We start from the raw sequence: 22,191 nt of genomic DNA on the forward strand, positions 1-22,191 counted from the left end.
ATAAAGGAATGATGAAGGAAAATGTGTATGTATGTGTGTATGAATGCATAATGTTTTTAATCTCTTTCAGGTCACAACTATGACTCCAGCCTCCAACCCCATCATTGGTGTCCTCTTGTCAACTCAAAACAACCGCTGCCTCTCAGCCCCTGACTTAACCATCGAAAAGCGTCTACCCTTCAGCTCCCTTTCATCCTTGGCTTCCCTGCATAAGCCAGAGCGTTCTATCAGCCCTGAGAGCAATGACAGCATCTCCGAAGAACTAAACCATTTCAAGCCCATTGTCTGCTCACCATGTACCCCTCCCAAAAGACTTCCTGATGGCCGTGTGCTAAGTCCCCTCATCATCAAATCAACTCCACGCAACCTAAACAGAAGTCTGCAGAAGCAGACTTCTTATGAGGCCAGTCCACGGATCCTCAAAAAGTGGGAACAGATCTTTCAGGAGCGACAGATCAAAAAGACCCTGTCAAAAGCCACTCTTACCTCTCTGGCTCCTGAAATGGGGGAAGACTTACTAGGCTCTGAAGGTATCCATTCTAGCAAGGAGAAGCCACTTGTGGCTGTAAATACAAGATTGTCCAGTGGGCAGGTTCTTCTCTCTGAGTATACTGGACCCATCTCTGCTGATCTTGATTATTTCCCCTCTGTTAGCCAAACAAAAGCAGAACAGGACAGTGATAACAAAAGTAACATTGAGATCCCACTGGAAACCTGCTGTTCCTCAGAACTCAAAGTGGGAGGCAGTGGGACTTCTTTGGAGAGGGAGCAGTTTGAGGGCTCAGGGTCAACTCCAGATGCCAAGTTAGACAAAACCTGTATAAGCAGAGCCATGAAAATCACCACAGTTAATTCAGTGCTACCCCAAAACAGTGTTTTGGGTGGAGTCCTCAAAACAAAGAAACAATTGAAGACATTAAATCATTTTGATCTGACTAATGGTGTTCTAGTCGAGAGCCTAAGTGAAGAGCCACTTCCTCCTTTGCGTAGAGGCCGGAAAAGACACTGTAAGACCAAGCACTTGGAACAAAATGGCTCCCTTAAAAAACTGCGACAAACCAGTGGTGAGGTGGGTCTGGCCCCAACAGACCCAGTCCTGCGAGAGATGGAGCAGAAACTTCAGCAAGAGGAAGAGGACCGACAGTTGGCTCTGCAGTTGCAGCGCATGTTTGACAACGAGAGGCGGACTGTGAGCCGGCGAAAAGGAAGTGTGGATCAGTATCTCCTACGGTCCAGCAACATGGCCGGGGCCAAGTAGCACCTAACGAACAGTGTTACCTAGGTTTAAAAGGTCTTCGGCCTTGATCATTTATCCTGAAGAGCTGAGTGTTCTCACTTTGGTTTTATTTTAATGGCAAAACACTGTCTAACATGGTTCTGAGAGGTTCCAGGGCCTTTGTAGTCAATATCCAAGGGAGCAGATTTCCGTTTCTCTGTGACCCAGGCCAGAAGCCTAAGTGACCCATCCCTAAGGGCTTCTGGGCCAAACCTGGCAGCACCCACTGGGAATGAGATTTGGAACAGCCTCATTCAGGAACATAATGGCCACAGTTAGTAATGGTAAAGAGGGGATACCTTCTTAAACTGATAGACTTCCTGACTTCTTTCAGCAGGGTATTGTTTTAAATCAGCCTTGCAGATAAAAATTAATTACATCTTTTTCAAAGAAGTGAACAGTTCCTTGGCAGATCCAAAATGATAATGGTTATGGTCCTCTTTCTGCCGCCCCTTGCCAAAAAATAAATACCTATCTATATCAGTTAAGCTTATGCCTTTACAAAAGTTAATTTACATTCTCTGTTTAAAAAAATAACATTTAGTGAATGCTATATAGTTGACAGAACACATTTACAGACATTATTTAATTTAGTGTTTCCAAGAGACCTCTCATGTAACTGGCATTAGCCCCATTTTTAGATCATGAAACTGCAGCGCAGATGTTCCGGTTCTCTCAGCTACTGAGAGGCATAACCCATGGGTTTTCTAAAGGTTTCCCAAATAGATTATGACCTAAGGGTGTGCCAGGGGAGCCTAGGGGAAGCTAGACTGGGCATTGAACACTGATAGTGCAAAATCCACATGCAAACAAGATCAACAGGGTAGATAAACATATACTGTGCATTATCCCCATCCCCACAGTTTACAGCCTTCTGCTTTTCTGGGGGTTTCAGCCTATGAGACAAACTATAATCAGGCTTAATTATTACTTTTCACATGGCCAAGGGTTATCTGCAATGTTGATCTAAAATCCGAAAAATTTGCCCTGAAGTCAGGCAAAGAACAATACTGAAACTCCATACTATGGAAACAAGGTATCTAGCTGGATGCAGCTGGTAAATTCAGTCCCATGGACCTTTGGGGTTTATTTTCCTTAGCAGCTGACACCATGTGTCTTTTGCATCCCTGGTGGTGCTTGGTGCTTCTGCCCATCTGGGCTCATTGAGAATAGGGATCAAGGTATGATTTTAGGGAATTTCTGATGGGCTGGCATTCCCCATGTATGTATAAGTTGTTACTATAAAGTCATGTGACTGGCATTTTAACAGACCTTCCAGAGCTTATATATCTCAATATATGTTGTCTCCTTTGAGTAGCCCCAGCAGGATACTGCTTAGTTTTTCCAATGCCATTGGTGAAAGCATTTCTGGAACTGTCTTCAAAGACTAGAAACACTGACTCCCAAAATGCTAGAACTGGAAGGGACCTTAATGGTTATCTATTCCAGCCTACTCCTAAGGTCCTCCTCAGCTTCTAGACCTAGAAGCCAAAGCCCAGAACAGTGACCCATTGATTAAGTCAGATAGTATAACTCCTTTTAAGTGTTCGCAGATTTGCCTTCTTTTTCTTAGGGCAAATCTTCAGTGTTTTGTGGTGGTTTGTGGTTAGGAGAGAGAATTTAAAGTCTGAGACTAGTCGGCAGCTATTTGAAGCCTCTGGGAAAGAAGGTGGCTTATCAAGTGGGTTTGCAGTAATAAATGGAGTGCTGCTGTAAAGCAGTCAGAGCCATTTTCTTGTGCAGCTCATAGTTCCCAAACAGTTCCCAAAGAGAAGTTCCAGAGATGTCTTAAACATTGTGGTCATCATTGAGATAGGTAAAATCTCTTTGATGACTACTTCGGTGGGGAACATCACTCACCTGAATGTATGTATTCTGTGTTCTGTGTGTGTGTGTGTGCACATGTGCAGATGTATGTTTTAAAAACATATGTCAATCTCATGATTTTATAGTCACACCACTTCAGTTTTAGGCCCTACCAACAACTTATGTTCTCCAAGGGCTGCTGGAGGGCGTGTTTGTGCCCAAAACAGAAGAGCTGGCTGTGGTTTACAGAAGACAGGGAGGGTGACCTTACCATAAATGCCCTTAGAGGAAACTTACCAGTTACTGCCATTTCACGCATTTCCTTTTTGATCTTAGTAAATATTATTGGAAGGCAAGTCTTGTTGGTAGGAGCAAAAACACTTATTTTTCCACTTGCCATCTTTTTCTATATCTCCAGTAATTCGAAAAACACTTTTCAGTTGGAATTGATTTTTGTCTTTGGTAAAAAGAAATATTTTTAATAGATAAAAGATATATATTTTAAATATTTCCCCAAATTAATACTTTCATTTTAAGAATTGCATAGCGGTTGCAACAAGTGCAGAGTGAAGAACAAATTCTTGTTAAGCAAATATTCCAAACACTAGGTCCAGCTTACTGCCTTCCCGCCTTGTACCTACAGTGATGCCTAGGATGGTATTGGCAGTTGTTTTCTGAACTTCCTGCTGAGCAACAGTCCTTCAAATATAGGTAGAGTGGTCTAGGTTAAGGAGGGCAGAGGCTTGATCTTTAATCAGGTTGGCTTTGGAGAAAGGAAAAACCACTAAGATAATCTATCTGTATTTTAAGATGTTTCCCATCCTTAGTAACTAAAACCTGAATGCTTTTTCTTTCTGAAAACTCTCCCTCTCTCCTTCCATGATTGTGAAGTTGGTTACAAGTCAATATGTTAATATGGATTATTTGGGGGAAACGAAAAGGACAAAGAAGGAAACAGAACGATGGGAGGGTTTGTGAGCTAGAATAAGAGGTGCAGGATTTCACAAATTCCTCACAAATCATTGAAGTTGACCACACAAATTACCCATGTCTTACTCTGTTCCTTGTACATATGCAGTCTTTGGGTTTTTTTCTTATTAAAGGGGAAGGTATGAGAGGTGGGAGGGTGAAGGTCAGTCTGAGGGGAAATCCAAGAAATGTGGTGCCCTCAGAAGGGGGCTGTCAGCTCCTTTCCATAGAGAGGGAAACATACTTTGAGAAAATGTTCTTGACCTGTTGATTGTATGTGCTGGAAGAAGTCATCTGGGCCGGTTGGGTTGGTAGCAAATCAGGGGACTATGTATCCAGCTCCTGGCCCCTTTCATATAATTGCCTCTGTTTTAAAAAGGTTAAGTCTTGTTGGGTGAGGCTTGCCAGGAAAACTCCTAAGTGGCTTCACTTATTTTTTAAATTTTAATTTAATTTTTAAATTTTTGCTTGAAAGAAGCACTGGTAGTAAGTGTTTTATTTTTTGTTCATTTTCCCTAAAGGAAAAATGTCCTTAAGAGATTAAAGCTCTTAATTGATTACTGTCTGGTTACAAACTGGCAAACTGACTAAAATGGGAAGCTGCCACCGTGCCTGACTCATGCAGCTGATGACCGAAGGCTATTCATCCTTTCTTTTCTATTTGACAAACATTTACTGAGCTTCAGACTTGTGCCAGCCCTGAGCTGGACTGTGGAGATAAAGTAGTTCCTGCTCTTGAGGAGCTCGATGTCTAATGGAATGCATTTGAATGTATGTGTGGCTGGGGAGTTTATTTATGGTCTTAGGAAAGCCATTTCTGGTCCCATTTAGGATACTGCCCAGCACCCAGCAGGCTGCATTCTACATTTTAGAGACCCCATTGGTAGTTGTGAATTTGCACCATTGCTTTTCTTTTACTAAGTCATGTTATGGAAGGAGAATGAATTTTCTCTTCTAGTAATTACAGGACATTAACATCTCTTCAGATGCTGCTTTTAGCTTAAGCTCCAAGAAATGAGGTGGGTTGTGGATCACTGACATGGTCAGGGGAGGCCCACACCTCAATTTAGTAACCTCCTAATCTCTCCCCCAACCTGGTCTCTCCTCAGAGCTGGCAGCAACTTGGGATTCCTTTCCTTTTTCCTGCCTAACTTTTCATTGAAATGTCTAGTAGGAGAATGGGAAAAGAGAAGAATCAAAGGCTGGGTCACGGTCATAGAATGTTATAGCTGGAATGGGCATGGAAATCATCCAGGTTAAATTTCTTCTCTGCCCCCCACCCCCACCCCCCCCTTTTTTTTTTTAACCAAACGAGGAACTTGCGATCCAGTGCCCTATTTTATAGTGTAGTTTTCTAGGGTCTGAATAAATAATCATTAAAGTTTGACACACACAGACATACACACCAATGACGGGGATACCCCCAAATGATTTAGGAGGCTATTTTACTAGCTTTTTCTTCCTGATTTTTTCAGTTAAATATACCTATAGACCCTGAATACATGCTCAGGTAGAGAAAGTCTCCATAGTATAAGTAAGTAATATGAATGTGGAATCTTGGAGAGTGATGTATTTTGATCGGAATAATTTTAATTTAATGATTTTAATTAAGAATTAAAAGCCAGCTAGCCAAATTTTCTTTAAAAACTGGAAACTCACTCTGGTCTTAAATTGTTCTCAGCCACCCTCTTCCTCATCAACCTATAGAGTGGTCTTTTGAACTGGTATCTAAACATAGCTGGTTATGAATTCTCAAAGAGAAAGCAGGTCTGGGGCAGGGTGGTCGTGGGGCAGATTCTAGGGAAAGTGTTGAAGAGATTTTTCTTCTGAAGATGATCTAGGAAATGCATCTTTATACATGACTTATCTGCTGTAGCTTTCGGAAGAAGATCATAGAAAAGAGACTAAGATATATGCAAGGGTCACCAGTTTAGAGATTAGTCAAATTAGATGAAGGAAAAAGTGCCAAGACTGGATGTGCAGATTATTCTATGTATTACCAGTATTTTTTTCCTCCTAAGAAAAAAATTTACTCTCTCTCCTTTGTGAGTAAATGCCTCCGTAATGCCTTTTGAGTAAGGTGGCAACTTTTAGCCATCATCTTGTGAGAGGCAACCTCAAACTCTGAGCAGACTCCTTCTCTCCCTTTCTGGTGTCTTAAGAACTAGTTTGAAGCCAAGGCAAAGCAAGGTTTGTTTATCTTCCTTTCCTGTCATTTAATATAAGGTAAAACAGGCAATGAACTCACTCTTCAAATACCATAGTTCAAGAGTAGCTGTTGGCCCTGGTTCCAGATTAATATAGCAGCAGGCAGATTGCCCCTTGTTGGGGCCACCACCCTCCAAAGCTGTGCCACCAATGAGAGCAGGGGTTCTTCCTCATTGGGTTCAAGTTTGCATCAAACATGGTATTACCAACGCTGAGCCTCCAGCAGAGCACTTAAAAGTCCTAGTGAAAGAATAGATACTATGCAAGGGAAAAAAATTTAAATGCCAACAAATAGTAGTTGTTGTTGTTGTTTTTTTTTTGAGCCTGATATACTGTTTACTCTCAACTCTTTGTACAAATATTATTGTCCTAAGGGCCTTTTCCCCTCCTGCCTAGAAAATAGGTTGTGTGTTGGTTTTATTCAACCTGCTGTCTGCTTTAGGATTGGAGAAGGTACCTGGATCCTTGTGGACTGCCACTGCTGGCTGCCTCCTCTCCAACTCATCAGAAGAACATTTTGACAAAGACAGAGGACTTGGACCAGGGCATGCCCTGTTGGGGATGCTTCTGTCAGCAAGGACATGGCATGGAATCAAGTGGGCTGATGTGGTGTTATTTAAACAGTACCAAAGCGCATTCTTCAATGTATGTTTGCCTGCTTGAGGTGAGGCCCAAGTTGAGAATACAGTAAAGAAAACTCATGAAAGTGGATGTTCTGTTTCTAGTCAGAGTCTTGTCTCTGGAGAACAATCTCAGACAAAAACATGGGTTAAGCTTAAGCTGTGTGTGGATTGTTGGTGCTGTATGTGCTCTGGGAAATGCCCTATGTTGAATGTCTTGCTTTGGTATTCAGAACGGCGGTAAAGATTAGGAGCAGGGATGGGGTTTCCATGGTATACAACTGTGTCTTTTGGCATAAGTTACCTCCAGTTTACAGTTTGCTCCAATTTACTGTCATGTTCACATTCAACTATTCATGTTCCTAATGAAGGAACCAAGAAAGAGTGTGAGTAAAGAATGAATATACAGGATGACACTGTCCCTGCACATTAGGGTTGTACTCAAAAGATCTGGTTTCTAAAAATACCCTTTTTGGAGCCATTGTTCAGGAATTTGTTAAGATCCCCCTGGTGTCAGTTTCTTGTACAACAGAGAACAAATGTATCCCTGTTGCATCTGAACTGGAAAACCATTTTTAGAGGGAAGTGTGACAGTGCTGCTGTGGCCTGGGTTCCAAGAAAGAATGCATGTGGCACCCAGTCTATTGCCCTGTGCACCCACTCTTTATTGCTGCTGGGCCAGGCACCCCGTCATGCCTGGCCCAAGAAGGGGAGATCCTAACAAGGGGAGGCCACCTTGTGGCCAGCGAGTGGGGCCCAGCTGAGCTCTGAGGCCTGTGGCCGGCTGGTCAACCTCGAGGTGCGGTCCAGGGCACAGAGCCCTTAGGGAGAGCTGAGGCACAGGCTGGATGATGCGCACAGCCCCCATGCACAGCCCTAGCCTTGTGAGTCACTGGCTGTGGGCTCCTGGCAGAACTCATCCATGAACTCGAGGAAGCGGCCGAACTTGGGCTGACTCTCACTCAGCGCTGGGCAGGCTGGGGGAAGCGGGGTGGTCCCGAACACTGTCCGCAGAGAGCCACTCACCAGCTGCCGGTAACGTGCTTGGAACTCCTTCAACAGCCTCTTGGCCTCCAGGTACTGCTTGTGGTTCACCAGCCGCCGTTCTGTCCGCCGGTGCAGGACAGCACCTGCAGGAAAAGAAGCCAGGAGAGGCACCAAGCTCACCCTGGTTCCCACCCAGCCGGAAGCAAGAGGATTGGGTCCAGAGACCCTTGGAAAGTGGGATGGCATGACAGGAGGATGCTAAGGGGCTGAAAATGGCCTTTCCGGCTTGGGGCAGTAGGAGGTCAGTGGTATGCCCTCTTGACTCTATCTTAAGCTCTGGTTCAAGACCTTAACATGCTATGTGATTTTAGGCAACTCCAGGCCTCACGCTGGCTCTCCTTTTCTCCATCTACATACAGAGACTGATGTAGGTAGTTGCTCTCTAGGGGCCTTTCCTGCACTGACACAAGCCCTTTCTTTGCCTTTAGTCAGCAGGAGTGAACTGGATCTGGGATCCTGGCAGCTGTGGCAGAGCCATACCTAGTGGAGCCTCTGTAATGTTCCGGGGATCCCGCAAGCGAATGAAGATGTCATCCAGCAGTTGGGTTCTAGTCTTCCTTGGGGGTGGAATCGGGATCCTCTGGGCCTGGCAGAAGGTCATGGAGGAGGGTGTTATCCCAGGTTTATGCACAGACTTTCCTAGCCTAACTTCATATAGTCACAGCAACAGGCTGAGGAGCATCTGGGGGTGCTGGGAAAGCATGGCCCTCAGAGGGTCCCAAGGTGACAGCCACATCTGTACCTGAGGGGGTTACTCAGGGGCCATTTACACACTCAATGAGCTGGATGTTTACCCGTTTCTCTTTGGGAACATAGGGTTTCTGAAGAGTATCCAGCTTGGGCTTGGAGGAGTGGCACAGGAGTGGGTGCTTCAGCATGTGTTGCAGGGCCTGTGCATTCTTCTGGATTCCTAGGGCAAGAAGGCGACTGAGTCAAGGCACTGCCCGTCTGCCCAGATGCCTCCCCTGATTGCTTCATTCCTCAGTCTCACAGCAGCTCTAGGTAAAAGGATTTGAGAGTCCCCAAAAGAAAACACTGCTCCCAGGTTTCTTCCGGGTCTGTTGCAGTGCCTGAAGGTCCATCATTCTTCAGTGAGTATTTGTCCCATATTATAACGGAAAAATAGCACAGATTGTAATGGGACGATCGTATTGGAGTGGGGGAAAAGGCTGGCTCCAGTGCAACCCCGTTAACCTCAGGGGGTTATATCGCAGGGGCTGATATCCAGAACAGTCCAGCTGAATGCCAGTTGCTTTGGAAGTACAGATTAACACAGAGATGACGCTGCCTCCTTTGCCTCCAACCAGATAGGAAGGATTTCGGACGTTCAGTTTGGGAACTTAACCTGGGCTGGGAAAAGCTCAAGAATCTGGCCAGTCTGGGTGTTCATTCATCAAACTTTTCCTGAGGAGAGACTTCATCATCCAGAACAGCTAGGCTGAGACCGACTACAATCTCTGAATAAACTGTGGTTCCCTGTAAGCCAGTGAAGGCCCAAGCCAGGACAGGGGTCCCAATATGTGGGGCTTCAAACAAAGGACACCCTAAAAGGAGCCCTTTGACAGGTATTTAGACAGAGGACAGCACCCTAGTTGGGAAAAGACAGCTTGGTGCCAGACTTGGCTTGACCCTGACTTGCTCTGGGCTGTGGAGATGGCCTCTTGCCCTGGAGCAAGGATATGCCCTCACATACCCTTTGGCTCAATGAAGGCTGGATCAGGCTTGGCTGTCAGCAGTTCTTCATAGCCGTGGTACTTGCTGGGAAGGGAGGCAGTTGTGAGCTTCCTCCGAGTCACTTTCACCTCTCTGGGTGCCGTTGGTGGTTTCTTTTGGTCTTTCTCCTTCAACTCTAAATCATCCTTATGGATGATGGAGGAAGGCAGTTCACTCACCTGTGCCCAGAAAGAAAACACATTCATTTGTCATTCATTCATTCATTCATTCATTCATTCATTCATTCACTCATTCCATGAACATTCAGAGCATCATCTCTGTGCTGGTCTCTGCTGGGCCCTGTTAAGGGCAAGGGTAAGACCAAGACTGGGATGGAAGGAGGCAGACATAAAAATAGACAGTTAATAAATGCTTTAACAGAGGGAATACAGTGGTTTTGGGTGATCCCAGAGGAAGCCCCAACCTAGCCAAGAAGCTCCCTTGGAGGAATGCCTTAGCCTGAGCTAAGTCTTAAAGAGCCAGGAGAGCCATCCCTACGGAGCAATGGGGAGAGGTGTAGACTGCAAGTGATGAGAAAGAATGATTGTTTCAGACAAGGAACAGCATGAGCAAAGGTGCAGAAGTAAGAAACATCAAGGTTCATTTTGGGGGAACTAAAGATTGGTACAGTTAAGTAAAATGTGGAGAGACAGGCAACTGCAGTGGTAAGCAGGACCCAGATCAGTAAGGACCACTATATGCCAAGCTGAGGGTGTGCTTTATTTTGTACTTTATCCTCACTCTCATGGCAAACCATGGAGGATTTTAGCCTATCCTAATGGCTTTATAAGAAATCTGTATGTCATGTAGGGATGTAGTTATTTATTAAAATGACTCAGCAGGTGGGGTAGCACATGCCTGTAGTCCTAGCTACTCAGGAGGCTGAGGTGGGAGGACTGCTTGAGCTCGGAAGCTCTGGGCTGTAGTGCATTATGCTCCTCGAGTGTCCACACTATGTTTGGCATCAATATGGTGACCTCCCAGGAGTGGGAGACCACCAAGTTGCCTAAGGAGAGATGAACTTGCCTAGGTAGGAAATGGAGCAGGTCAAAACTCACATCCTGATCAGTAGTGGGATAGTGCCTATGAACAGCCATTGCACTACAGCCTGGGCAACACAGTGAGACCTATCATGTATATACGTGTGTGTGTATTTGTGAATATACGTGTATATATACACACGTATGTGTATACAATATATATGACCTATAACAAGCAAAAAAGCTGAATTAGCAATTTTTAAACTTCCCACAAAGAAAAGCTAAGGACCAGATGGTTTCACTGGTGAATTCTACCAAACATTTAAAAAAGAATTCTTCCAAAAATTAAAAGAGGCTTGTTATCTGAGGTTAGTATTAACCTGAAATCCAAACTAGGGAAAGACATTATAAGAAAGGAAAAATACAAAGCAGTATCACTTATGAATATAAATGCAAACGTTCTCAAAAAATATTAGCAAACTGAATTCCACAAGTAAAGGGGATTATATACTATGACCAAGTGAGATTTATCCTAGGAATGAAAGGTTGGTTTAACATCTGGAAATCAATTTATGTAATATATCAATAAAGGAACAAAACCATATGATCATCTCAATAGACACAGGAAAAGCCCACTCTGTCATGATTAAAAAACACTCAAACTAGGAATACAAAGTAACTTCCTCAACCAGATAAAGAGCATCTATGGAAAACCTTCACCTAATATCATAATTAATGGTGAAAGACTGAATGCTTTCCCCTTAAGAACAGGCACAAGACAAGGAAGTCTGCTCTCACCACTTCTATTCATCATTGTATTAAAGGTTATAGCCAGGACAATTAGGTCAGAAAAAAAAAAAGATTTTTTTTTTTTTTTTTTTTTTTTTCTGAACAACATGGTGACTCATAATTGATTGCATGGCTTTGGCCGCTAGGAGGTCAGAATTGCATTTTGTCAAAACATCTTTATTATAATAGCAGCAGTGCATGATGTGCATGTTTGAGTGACAGAATTACTCTTGTACTATTTCCTTTCCTGTCCATATTTTCCATCTAACTCTCTCAAATTGTTTCTTTTAAAATGCTTATTTATATTCTGCATTGCTCCAAAAAGGTTCTGAGATAGTTCTTTAAGATACTTTTATACTGTATAAATTTATATGTCACTATAAGTCATCTGTGGAAAAAGAAATAGATGGATGGAGAGTTAGACCTCCATGAATGGATGGATGTACATCCGGGAAAGATCTGGCAGTGAGCAGATTGGAGGGGCAAGACTGGAGGCAGGGAGATCAGGGAGAAGGATGGTACAGTAATAAAGTTCAAGGGGGCCCTGCCAACTCTTCTAGCCTTACATTACCCTTTGCCACATGCCACCCTTCTGCTGCACTGATACTAAACATTTGTGGTTTCTGAATGTACCATTTTAATTTTCTTCCTCTATCCTGTTTCATGCTGTTTCCTCTGTCCAGAATGCCCTTGCTGCTATATCTTCACCTTTAATTCCTACTTAGCCTGTAAATCTCAGCTCAGTTGAGCCTCTTCCAGGATGGCCTCCTGGGCTGGGGCACTGGCATCTCTCCTTCCTCCAGGCTCCCAGCCTCTGGGATTTCCTCAGTCTCAGCACTGATTGCATGAGCTGGTCTGTCTGTGTTCCCCATTATACTGAGAGCACCTCAAGGGCACGACCTGCATCTGATCTATCTATGTTCCCAGGATCCAGAGGCAACATCAAAAGTGAGGAGACCTGAAGTAGAGAGGTACAGGCAGCAGCAAACCCTTCTGAAAAACTAGTTGGAATCACATCCCAGTCAGACCACAGATCTTGTCTGTGCCACAGAAACATGACTTGTCCCCATGGGTGCCCCTATCAGTAGCCTCCGACCAGAGATCTTCCAGAAGAGGCTTGCAAGCTCCGCCAAGGGTGCTGACTTCTCATTTCCAGACCTGCCATGTGCTTGTTGCTCCCAGCTGTCCACAGCAGTCGAGCCTAAGGGCTGCAGAGGAACCTGTGGGAGCTAGTAACAAGTGGGCAGGGACAACTGGATACAGGTACCTGGGTCAGGAAGATGGACTCTGTGCTCTTGGAGTCCTCATCTGATGGGTGCTCTGGGCTGAGACGGACAGCTGTGTCACTGAGGTGGGACAGGGTCTCTTCACTATGCACAGTGGAGTCGGAGCAGATGGGAGGCAGTGGCACGAAGGTCCGGCGAGACAGGGAAAGGCCTTCCAGACTCTCAGTGGGCATCTCTGACTCCACAAAAGTGCTTTTGGTAGTGGGCAGATCTTCAGCCAGCTCTGCCTCTGGCTCTAGCATATCCTTTGAGGGAGACTTGTTTGTGGTCACTTGTGGGTGATGGAGCACCAGAGGCTGCTTCGGCACCTTTGGGATTTCGGTTTTCACCTGTCATGGAGAAGGGCTGGAATGAATGTGCTTCCTAATCAGGAGTCTCTCCTCCTGGGCCTCACTAGCCTGAGGCCACTTGTATAGCAGCTGGAGTGCTGGGTACGGACTGACTGGGAGGTGGAAAGGGAAATCATACTTGTTGGGCATCTATGATGTGCCCCATGCATGATGTAAGTTGTTTTATTTCTACCTTGAAACTACCCAATGAATAATTATCCTCAATTTTATAGATGAGGAAACAGGCTTAGAGAGGTAAAATGACCTGTCCAAGTCCCAGAGTGATTCAGCAGTAATGCCTGGATGATGTAATTCCAGTCCTGGGCTCCAGGCTTCATGCTGCCTCCCTGACCATACGTCACTCTGGCCCTCAGTAGTCTCACTCGTCAGATGAGGGTTTAACATGGTGCCTATGGCTTTCCCCAGGGACTCCAAGGAGAGGGTGTTGGGGAATGGTCCTGTATTTTCTGGAAGATGGCAGCACCAGGCCCCTTTCAGGGTGCTGGTCCCTATACCTTATATAAAGATCCGAAAGATAGATCTCTCTGAAGGTTCAGGACCAAGAAAATAACTTCCTTAATTAGTAAAAGCCTGTGACCATTCTCCCCATCCTCCTCAGCTGCCAGGAGGTGTCCATGTGCCCAATTTACCTCAGCTAGGCTTAGTTTTTTCCCTCTCCCCCTTTACATAGTGGATTGTTTTCACTCTTTGTCAGAGGTATTTGGTTCACTTATATCTATACTTTTACTGAGAGATGTTAAGTTGCGTAGTGGAAAGATTCCAAGCACTGTAGTTAGAAAAATATGGGCTGGAATACAGGTCTATCCTTTGAGTTCCCATGTCCTCCTTGTGCCTCTCTCACAGAGTTCCACCAAATGAAATGGTGTGTGCAAATGTACCTAACGGACTAAGGAGGGCGAAGGATGACTTTTATAAAACATGTTACTTAAAAAAAAAAAAAAATCTCCTTTTGGAAAATATGTAGAACCTCAGTGTTTAGACTTGAAGCCTGAGGGACCCAGAGTCTTTGTCTGAATCCATGCCACAAGGCACAGGGCATGAACACAGCACTGCACCTCAGCATCTAAAACACCAAGTGCCATCACTTGGCAGCTGGTGGGAAGGGACAGTTCCCCTTCCCTCTCATGGCTCTGTGAGAGAGATGTGCTGGAGGAAATGCTCTTTCTCTATCCCACAGCTACTTTCCCCACCCCTTTCCAAGGGAGGAATGGGTAACCTAACTGGCCAGAGGTTGAGTCACTGGGCCCTGCTTCAGTCGTGGGCTGGATCTGCTCGTCAATGAGACCAGGCTATTTTATCTTCTATTTGTGTCCTCACATCAAAGGGCTCACACAGCTTCTTGGTTACAGGCCTGCTCTGGCAGGTTCTCCATTTTCCTCCTGTCTGTCCATGCCTAGGTGTGAGGGGAGGGGCTGCAGCCCTTGTCCATGTAACCCCAGGGGTCTAATCTGCATTTCTAGCCCCATCTCTGTATGCACAATGGGGACATGCAGGCATCCCCAGTCTGACTCAGGACTAAGCCACAATCTCCAGTCCAAGATAGAGGGTATTTGCCTACATTAACAAAGCATTGATTTGTTTCTCATTTGGCCACTGGCATCTGTGTTTATTTAACTCATTTAGCTCAAAGGTTTGTCAGAACCTTTGATGGGAGGAGGTGTGAGGGGTCCCCTAGGACCCACACTAACTTTTAACAAGTCAGTTCACCTCTCTGAGTCTGTTGCTTCATCTGCTGTGAGAATTATGAGATAGCATATATGCAAGGGCTCCGCAGAGTCCTGGACATGGGGCTTCGTAAAGGAGAGAGAGGATTCTGCCCCTCCCTAGCTTGCTGATGGGAAATAATGGGGCAGATCCTTAAGAGGAGGTAACAGACAACAAGGAAGATGATGGAAACCTTGGAATTTCTATTTCTGACTTCAAATGCTTGTCCAGTCCTCTGAGGACGTCAGACAAGAGCCTGGCTGGACAGAGGCAGGCTGCAGAGGGGATGGCAAGGAAATACCTGTATTTAACTTTTGGGATCAGCAATGCTCAGCTCACCTTTTGGCTGTAGAAAGACTAAAGTTCAGGAGGGAGGAGCATTTCACAGAAATTTTTGAAATTCTTCAGATGAAAGAGGGATTTGACTTACTTTATGGCAAAGGAAGTAGACTTCTCTCAACATAAGGAAACACTTCCTTAAGATTCAGGCAGGAGATGTATTCCGGTCCTGGCTTAGCCATTTTTTTTTTTTTTTTTTTTTTGGTAGAGACAGGATCTCACCCAGGCTGGTCTCAAACTCCTGCCCTCAAGTGATCCTCTCGCCTTGGCCTCCAAAGTGCTGCAATTAGAGGCGTGAGCCACCACACCTGGCCCATAGCCATTCTCAATTACTGTAGGTGACTGTAACTTTCAATGGTAAGAGTTTTGGGAGTTTAAAATGTATTTTCATATCTGTTGTTTTATCCAATGCTCTTCCCAAAGCAAGGAAAGGAGAAGGCAATGCTGAATCTAATGGAGAGATTCCAGGCACTGTGGAGTGAGCAGCTCTACAGCCAGGTTGGTTTACATCCATTATAATAGGCTGCACTCTTCCTGGGGGTGAGAGTCCTGCCTTGGAAGCCCTACCTTCCGTGATTCCTTCCGAGACATCAAAACATGATGCTTAGGCTTTACTGTCTTCCTTCGAATTAAGTGGATTCCCAGTCGCTCTTGGAGGAAGCTCTTCAGCAGAGGAGGGACCCCTGGTGCCATGATGGGAAAATAAGATTACTATTAGCTAAAATTTATACTGGGGCTTACTATGTGCCAGGCACTATTCAAACCGCTTTACATGTATTAATGAAACTTATTCTCAACCCTAGGGGTAGGTACCTCATTATTCCCATTCAATAGGCAAGGAAACTGAGGCACAGAGAGGCTAAGGAATTTGTCCAAGATAATAAAGCTACTGTGGAGTGAGGATCAGAACTTCACTGGTGTCACTCCAGGGCCCAGGACTCTAAAATGCCTCCAGCTCCTGTATCTTACACAGTTGCTCCACTGCTGACCACCCCATTCCTTGTGCTCTGGGAAGAGAGGCTCCTGCAGTTGGGGCTGCACCCCTCTGCAACTGGGAAGTGGGAAATGTGGTCATGACAGAACTGTTCCACAAAGCAGGGTGTGGTTCAAAAGAGCTCATACAGGATTTAGAGAATTCCATATTCCATTCCCAACTCAGACTCTTTCTTGCTGTGTGACCTTAGGCAGATCATGAACCTCCCTGCACCTCAGTTTCTACCACTGTCCGTGGGGACAATAATGCCTGCCTCACAGGGTTACTGTCAGGATGAGCTGGTACAGAGCTATTTCCTCTACTCCTCAATGTACCATGAACCTTGTCCACCCTGACACAGAGTAGATCCCAGGGCTTGCCATTGATGAGGTGGGGATGAGGGTGCCACACTGCTCCTTGGGCACTGGGTTGAGAGGGGGCAGGTTTGCGGGCACCATACCTCGTGTATGGGCCACCAGAGGGTTGTTATGAAAGACGAATTCGCAGAGAGATGGGAAGAGAGCTACTGGTAGGACAGCATCCTCTTTTGCGATCTGTAATGAATGCAAGAGAGACTCTCAGGTTGACACCACCCCTCACCTCTACCTAGGTATGTCTAGGCCCCTCACTGCAGGGCTACATGCTTGCTTGGATTGGGGGTGGTATTGGGTAAGACATGCTGCTGTGGATGGGACTCGCTGCTGGGTGCTGCCTTGTCCCTACAATATCACCTACTCGTGCAGAGAGTGCCTTGCCCCTCTTGTCTGAAATTCCACCATCACTGTTGCGTGTTTAAGAGCTAAGAGTTTTTCCTCTCTTTTCCATGCTGGATATGTAGCCTATATCAAGTATTAGGGAAGCTGGTGGCAAAATAATAAGAACAAACATTTGTGGTAAGAACAAACAAACTCTTTATCTCATGAAGATTCTGGAAGGTTGACAGGGCATTGACTTTAACTACAGGATACAATTTGACACTTCATCTTCCTCAACACAAACCTCTACACACTCCTGATGGCTCTTTCACTGAAGCCAGTCCTGGGCACTTCTCTGGGGATGGATAGGGGGAAAGGAGGACCCACACATCTAAGGGATAAGTAGAGCCAGTGTTAAGAGAGACCTCATGGCTGTCTGGGATACAGAGAATGCCCTGTGAAGCCAGCCTGCAAGTGGTGGCTTATTGGCCAAGCCAGCCTCTGAAGGGCAAAAAATATACAAGCTTTGTTGAGCAGACTGCCTGGAAAAGCTGGGGACCATCTTGGCGAGAGTATCTATTAGCAATGGAAAAGTATCAGGGACATCAGGATCGAAGGGACCAGGAGTCGGGCAGTGGCCTATCAGACCCCTGGACACACTGAAAGGTATTGGGCCAGATGTAGGACCCAATGAAGGTCGTAAAGTCCACGGGCTGGAAGAGGGAGGGCACTTCAGTTTAGCTTCCTCCGCAGCCTTACTGGATAGCACTAGATTTCCACTGAGCAACTAACTTCTCTTTCATTTTTATTCATTCAACCAACAAATATTTACTGAATACCTACCATGTGCCAAGCACTTTGTTGGGAATGAGCAAAACAGACACAATTTCTGCCCTCAGAGAGCACTGTCTAGTGGGAAACAAGCACTGCAGAGACAGTAACACAGGAGAATAGACGTACAATGTGGTGTCACAAGATAGGTGCATGAAGTAACAGGGTCATCTGACCCAGTCAGAGAGGTAAGAGGTGTCTCTGAGGTCTGAAGGAGGTAATTAGTGAACGCAGTGGGGCATGGAGTGTGTGGCAGAGAAACCTCTCTATTAACCAAAACCATTTCTCTACCTCTAGCACACGGATCTTATCTCCTAGCCTCCCAGGCAAGTACGTGTAGTCACGTGACCCAGTTCTAGCCAATGCAACTTGGGCAGTAGTAGTAAATGCTACTTCTATGTACAGTCTGTACCCTCCTGTACCTCCTCTACTTTCCTCCCTTTACCACAGTCCCCCTGCTCAACCATCTAATGGGATACATAGGATCCAGTTGAGTAGTGTTAAGACCCTATGAGATGACAGAACATAGCCAGAGGGGACCTGGGTCTCCGAATGATCATGTGGAAGGCTACCTGCCAATCAGGAATATCCAAAATGGACTTTGTAAAAGCAAGGAATACACTTTTATTGTGTTAAGTGATTAAGATGTTTAAGTTTGCTGCAGTAGCTAGTCTTACTTTAATGCAGAGAGGAAGTGTTCTATATACAAAGAGAAAAATGTGTGAAAGGTCTCATAGCCTGCTGGAGGGGTTTAAAGAAGCCTAGTGTAATTAAAAGCAGAGAGAATGAGGGCACCTGGTGCAAAATGGGGCTGGAAATGCAAGTAGGGGCCAAACAAAGGGTAGTTTAAGATTTGGGTCCTTGGGGAACTCATTAGATGGATTTTAGAAATATGAGGACCTAAATTTGACAAGACTTGGTGATGATGTAGATATTGGGGGGCGGAGGCGGAGGATGGGAAGGTGCAAAAGAGAGAGAAGTATCAAAGGTGACAACTGGTTTGTGCCTTGAATAACTGGATGGAAGATCAACCTATTCACTAAGGGCACAATGAAAGAACATAAAATTTGAAGAAAAAATTCATTAGCTTGCTTTGGGTATGTGTATGTTGGCGGTACCTTTGAGGCCTCCTGGAATACAGAGGAGAGGTCTGCATTAGAGTTAGAAATTTGTGAGTCACTGTTCATGGGCCAATGGGTATCTGAAGTCATCCCTAGGGAAACAGTAGGGAGTGAGAGAAAAGAAACTAGGAGTAAGCCTTGAGAGACTTTAACATTTGATCTTCTAGACCAGGGATCAGCAAACCTTTTCTGTCAAAGTGTTTTAGGCTTTGCAGACCATATGGTTTCTGTTGCAGCTATTCAATTTTACTATTGTTGTACAAAATCAGCCATAGACAATTCATAAATAGGTGTGGTGGCTTTTTTCCAATAAAATTTTATTTATGGACCCTGAAATCTGAATTTCATATAATTTTAACGTGTCATGAAATTTTATCCTTGATTATTTTCAATCATTAAAAAATGTAAACACCACTCTTAGCACACAGGCTGTACCAAAACCAGGACTGGCAAATACAGCGCATGGCCCAAATCTGGCCCGTGATCCATTTACTGAAGTTTCATTAGAATACTACCTTTCTCTGGCTGGGCGCGGTGGCTCACGCCTGTAATCCCAACACTTTGGGAGGCTGAGGCAAGTGGATCACAAGGTCAGGAGTTTGAGATCAGCCTGGCCAATACGGTGAAACCCTGGCTCTACTTTAAAACAATACAAAAAAAAAAACCCACAAAAATTAGCCAGGTGTGCTGGCGGGTACCTGTAATCTCAGCTCCTTGGGAGGCTGGGGCAGAAGAATCACTTGAACCCAGGAGGTGGAGGTTGCAGTGAGCCGAGATCACGCCACTGCACTCCAACCTGGGCAACAGAGTGAGACTCTGTCTCAAAAAAAAAAAAAAAAGAAAAAGAAAAAATACTACCTGTCTCATTTGTTGCCATATTGCCTTTTGTCCTACAAGAGCAGAGTTAAGTAGTTGCAACAGAGTAAAATATAAAATTCTGCTGCCATTATCTAGACTTCAGAGATAGAGGACGAACCTAAAAAGGTGCCCAATGTGTTTTGATAAATGACTATAATGGTGGTCAAAGTGGGTGTAGAGTCTCTTGTGTGCAAATCAGGGGGTCAAGAGACAATCACTAAAGAATGGGAGATGCAGAATTTAATCTTATCAGGATGCAAAATTACATTCACCCAAACCAGGTGATTAAAAAGTTGAAGAAAATTACAATTAAAAATTGATTAAAAAATTGAATGATATTCAGGTCATGTGTATCACATTTTCTGTGAAATTAAGCCCAGCTGAAAGGTATGGGCTTAGGATTCTGGCTGATACAGCAAGCCGAAATCTGGCCATGGTGCTAGCCTGTTCCCTCTAGGGTGAGCTGAATGCTTCTGGAGATGCATTCAGGTTCCAATGATAACTTTAAATTTCTTCTCAATCTCATTGGGTTAAGGAGAGTGTAACAATCCATCACATTTAGGAACTAAGTATTAAAGACCAAGTGAAAGTGATTATTTTACTTTTGACACAAAAATTTCTAGTGAATATTCTGAGTGATTTTCTGATGAATATTCTACATGTATAACTTCTGTTTAAAGGCAGAATTTATTTTGAAGTTTGTAACTTTACTAATTGAATATTTCAACACAGCTGTATTATTTGACATGACTAAAACATCATTCATGGGGCCGGGCATGGTGGCTCACGCCTGTAATCCTAGCACTTTGGGAGGCCGAGGTGGGTGGATCACCAGGTCAGAAGTTCAAGACCAACCTGGCCAATATGGTGAAACCCCATCTCTAATAAAAAAACAAAAATTAGCCAGGCGTGGTAGCAGGTGCCTATAATTCCAGCTACTTGGGAGGCTGAGGCAGGAGAATTGCTTGAACCCGGGAGGAGGAGGCTGCAGTGAGCCAAGATCGCACCACTGCACTCCAGCCTGGGCAACAGAGTAAGACTCCATCTCAACAACAACAAAAATCATTCATTCATCTAACAAACTTGTTGAGCACCTATCATGTATCAGGTAATATTCTAGATAATGAGCCTATAGATGTAAGCAAAACAAAGTCCTAGTGCTAAAAAACGAAAGCACATTCTGGTAGTAGATACGTGACAATAGACAAAAAGATACAACACATTAGGTGGTAACTATCATAAAGTAAAATACCATTTAAAAACTCAGGTGCAAACATAGAAAAATGGAAGGAGTGCTGCTCCAGCCTTAAGAAAAAAACTGAATAATCTATAAAATCATAACTTTTCTTGAGTCCAGTAGAGAGCTAACATCCCAGGACAATTGTGGCCTGAAATCTAAGAAAATACTGGCACCTCCAAGGAGAGGTGGGACACAGACACTGGCCTGCCTGCGGCAGAATGTGGCAGATGTGAGTGCCACACAAGCACTTAAGAAATCAGGTAAAAATTTTAGTGAATTTATAAAGACCAAGCATGGCCTAGAGTAAACCCCTTTAAGCTGCAGACATCCAGGGAGTTCACGCTCACTAGTGTGAGAAAGATTGGAGGCAGGAGAGAGACTGATGACAGGCTTTCTCGGTGGTGTGAGCCTGGAAGAGGAGATAGCTCCCACCACAAAAAGGCAGGGGGCTTTACCAACCCTTCTCCATAGTTAACAAAAGCCTTCAGCTGCTGAGGAAGATCAGCAAACCCTGCAGCCTGGGGCACTGCATCTTGGGTAGGGAAAAAATTAAAACCCACTACTCCTGTGGTTGGAGCAGGAAACCAACCTGGGCCTAGCACATTAGAGGTCTCCTACTGCTAGGAGAGGGGTAGGACCACTGAAAAAAGCCCATCCTTGAGACACAGGGTTGGTCCCAGGGCTGCCTAAGACTGGCGCTAGAGCCTCCCTTTGGCCCCTACCACCACTTGTTACTTAGCAAGCACTAAGTGGCAAGCAAAAGCAGTCTACTGCTAGGGGGAGGAATGAGCATGTGGAGATAAACTCCTCTGAGGTGCAGGCACTCAGGGAAGAATGAAAACTGAGGACAAAGCAGGAAAACTGAGAAAAACACTGGCACCCTAGGAAAAACTAACTATATGCTGTCTAAAAGAGACACACCTTAACTACAAAGATATAAATAGGTTGCAAGTAAATGGATAGAAAGAGATATACTATGCAAACAGTAAGTATAAGGAAGCTATGTAGCTATATTTAAATCAAACAAAAAAGACATTGAGACAAGGAATATTATTAGAGGCAAAAAAAGGCAACTCATAATTTATAAAAGTACCCATACGTTAAGTAGATATAACAATTCTAAATGTATCTGCATCAATAGCAGACTTCAAAATACATGGAGTAAAAACTGACAGAACTAAAAGGAGAAATAAGCAAATTCACAACTACGTCTGGAGATTTTCACACACTGCTCTCAGTGATTGATAGAACAACTAGACAAGAGTACAGAGAAGATCTGAGTGACACAACCAACCACCTTACTTTAATATTTATAGAACCCTTTCCCACAAAACTGCAGAATATACATAGTTTTTGAAATGCACATGGAACGTTCACCAAGACAGA

At 44.6% G+C, this 22,191-nt stretch overlaps 2 protein-coding genes across 13 annotated transcripts in view; one reads left to right on the forward strand and one right to left on the reverse strand.

The window, feature by feature from the left end:
• The window catches only part of LOC105468751 (ring finger protein 169), a 94,645-nt gene extending 87,675 nt beyond the window's left edge, over positions 1-6,970 (forward strand). Inside the window, exon 6 of the mRNA XM_011719076.3 lies at positions 71-6,970. Coding sequence (XP_011717378.2) covers positions 71-1,258 — 1,188 coding nt within the window. The 3' untranslated portion in view covers positions 1,259-6,970. The remainder of the gene's footprint in view (positions 1-70) is intronic.
• LOC105468749 (X-ray radiation resistance associated 1) overlaps positions 6,558-22,191 on the reverse strand; it is a 104,266-nt gene continuing 88,632 nt past the window's right edge. For 7 of the 12 annotated variants that reach the window (XM_071075300.1, XM_011719071.3, XM_024788795.2 and 4 more), the window contains 7 exons: positions 16,521-16,614; positions 15,655-15,770; positions 12,676-13,023; positions 9,620-9,818; positions 8,721-8,836; positions 8,407-8,512; positions 6,558-8,009 (listed from right to left, as the gene is read on the reverse strand). In XM_071075300.1, the coding sequence (XP_070931401.1) occupies positions 7,756-8,009; positions 8,407-8,512; positions 8,721-8,836; positions 9,620-9,818; positions 12,676-13,023; positions 15,655-15,770; positions 16,521-16,614 (1,233 nt within the window). In that variant the 3' untranslated portion in view covers positions 6,558-7,755. Of the gene's footprint in view, positions 8,010-8,406; positions 8,513-8,720; positions 8,837-9,619; positions 9,819-12,675; positions 13,024-15,654; positions 15,771-16,056; positions 16,178-16,520; positions 16,615-22,191 lie in introns of those variants that run through there. The other 5 variants (XM_071075302.1, XM_011719074.3, XM_071075303.1 and 2 more) reach the window with 4 other exon arrangements.

This window comes from Macaca nemestrina, chromosome 12 (assembly GCF_043159975.1).
Source record: "Macaca nemestrina isolate mMacNem1 chromosome 12, mMacNem.hap1, whole genome shotgun sequence".
NCBI lineage: Eukaryota > Metazoa > Chordata > Mammalia > Primates > Cercopithecidae > Macaca > Macaca nemestrina.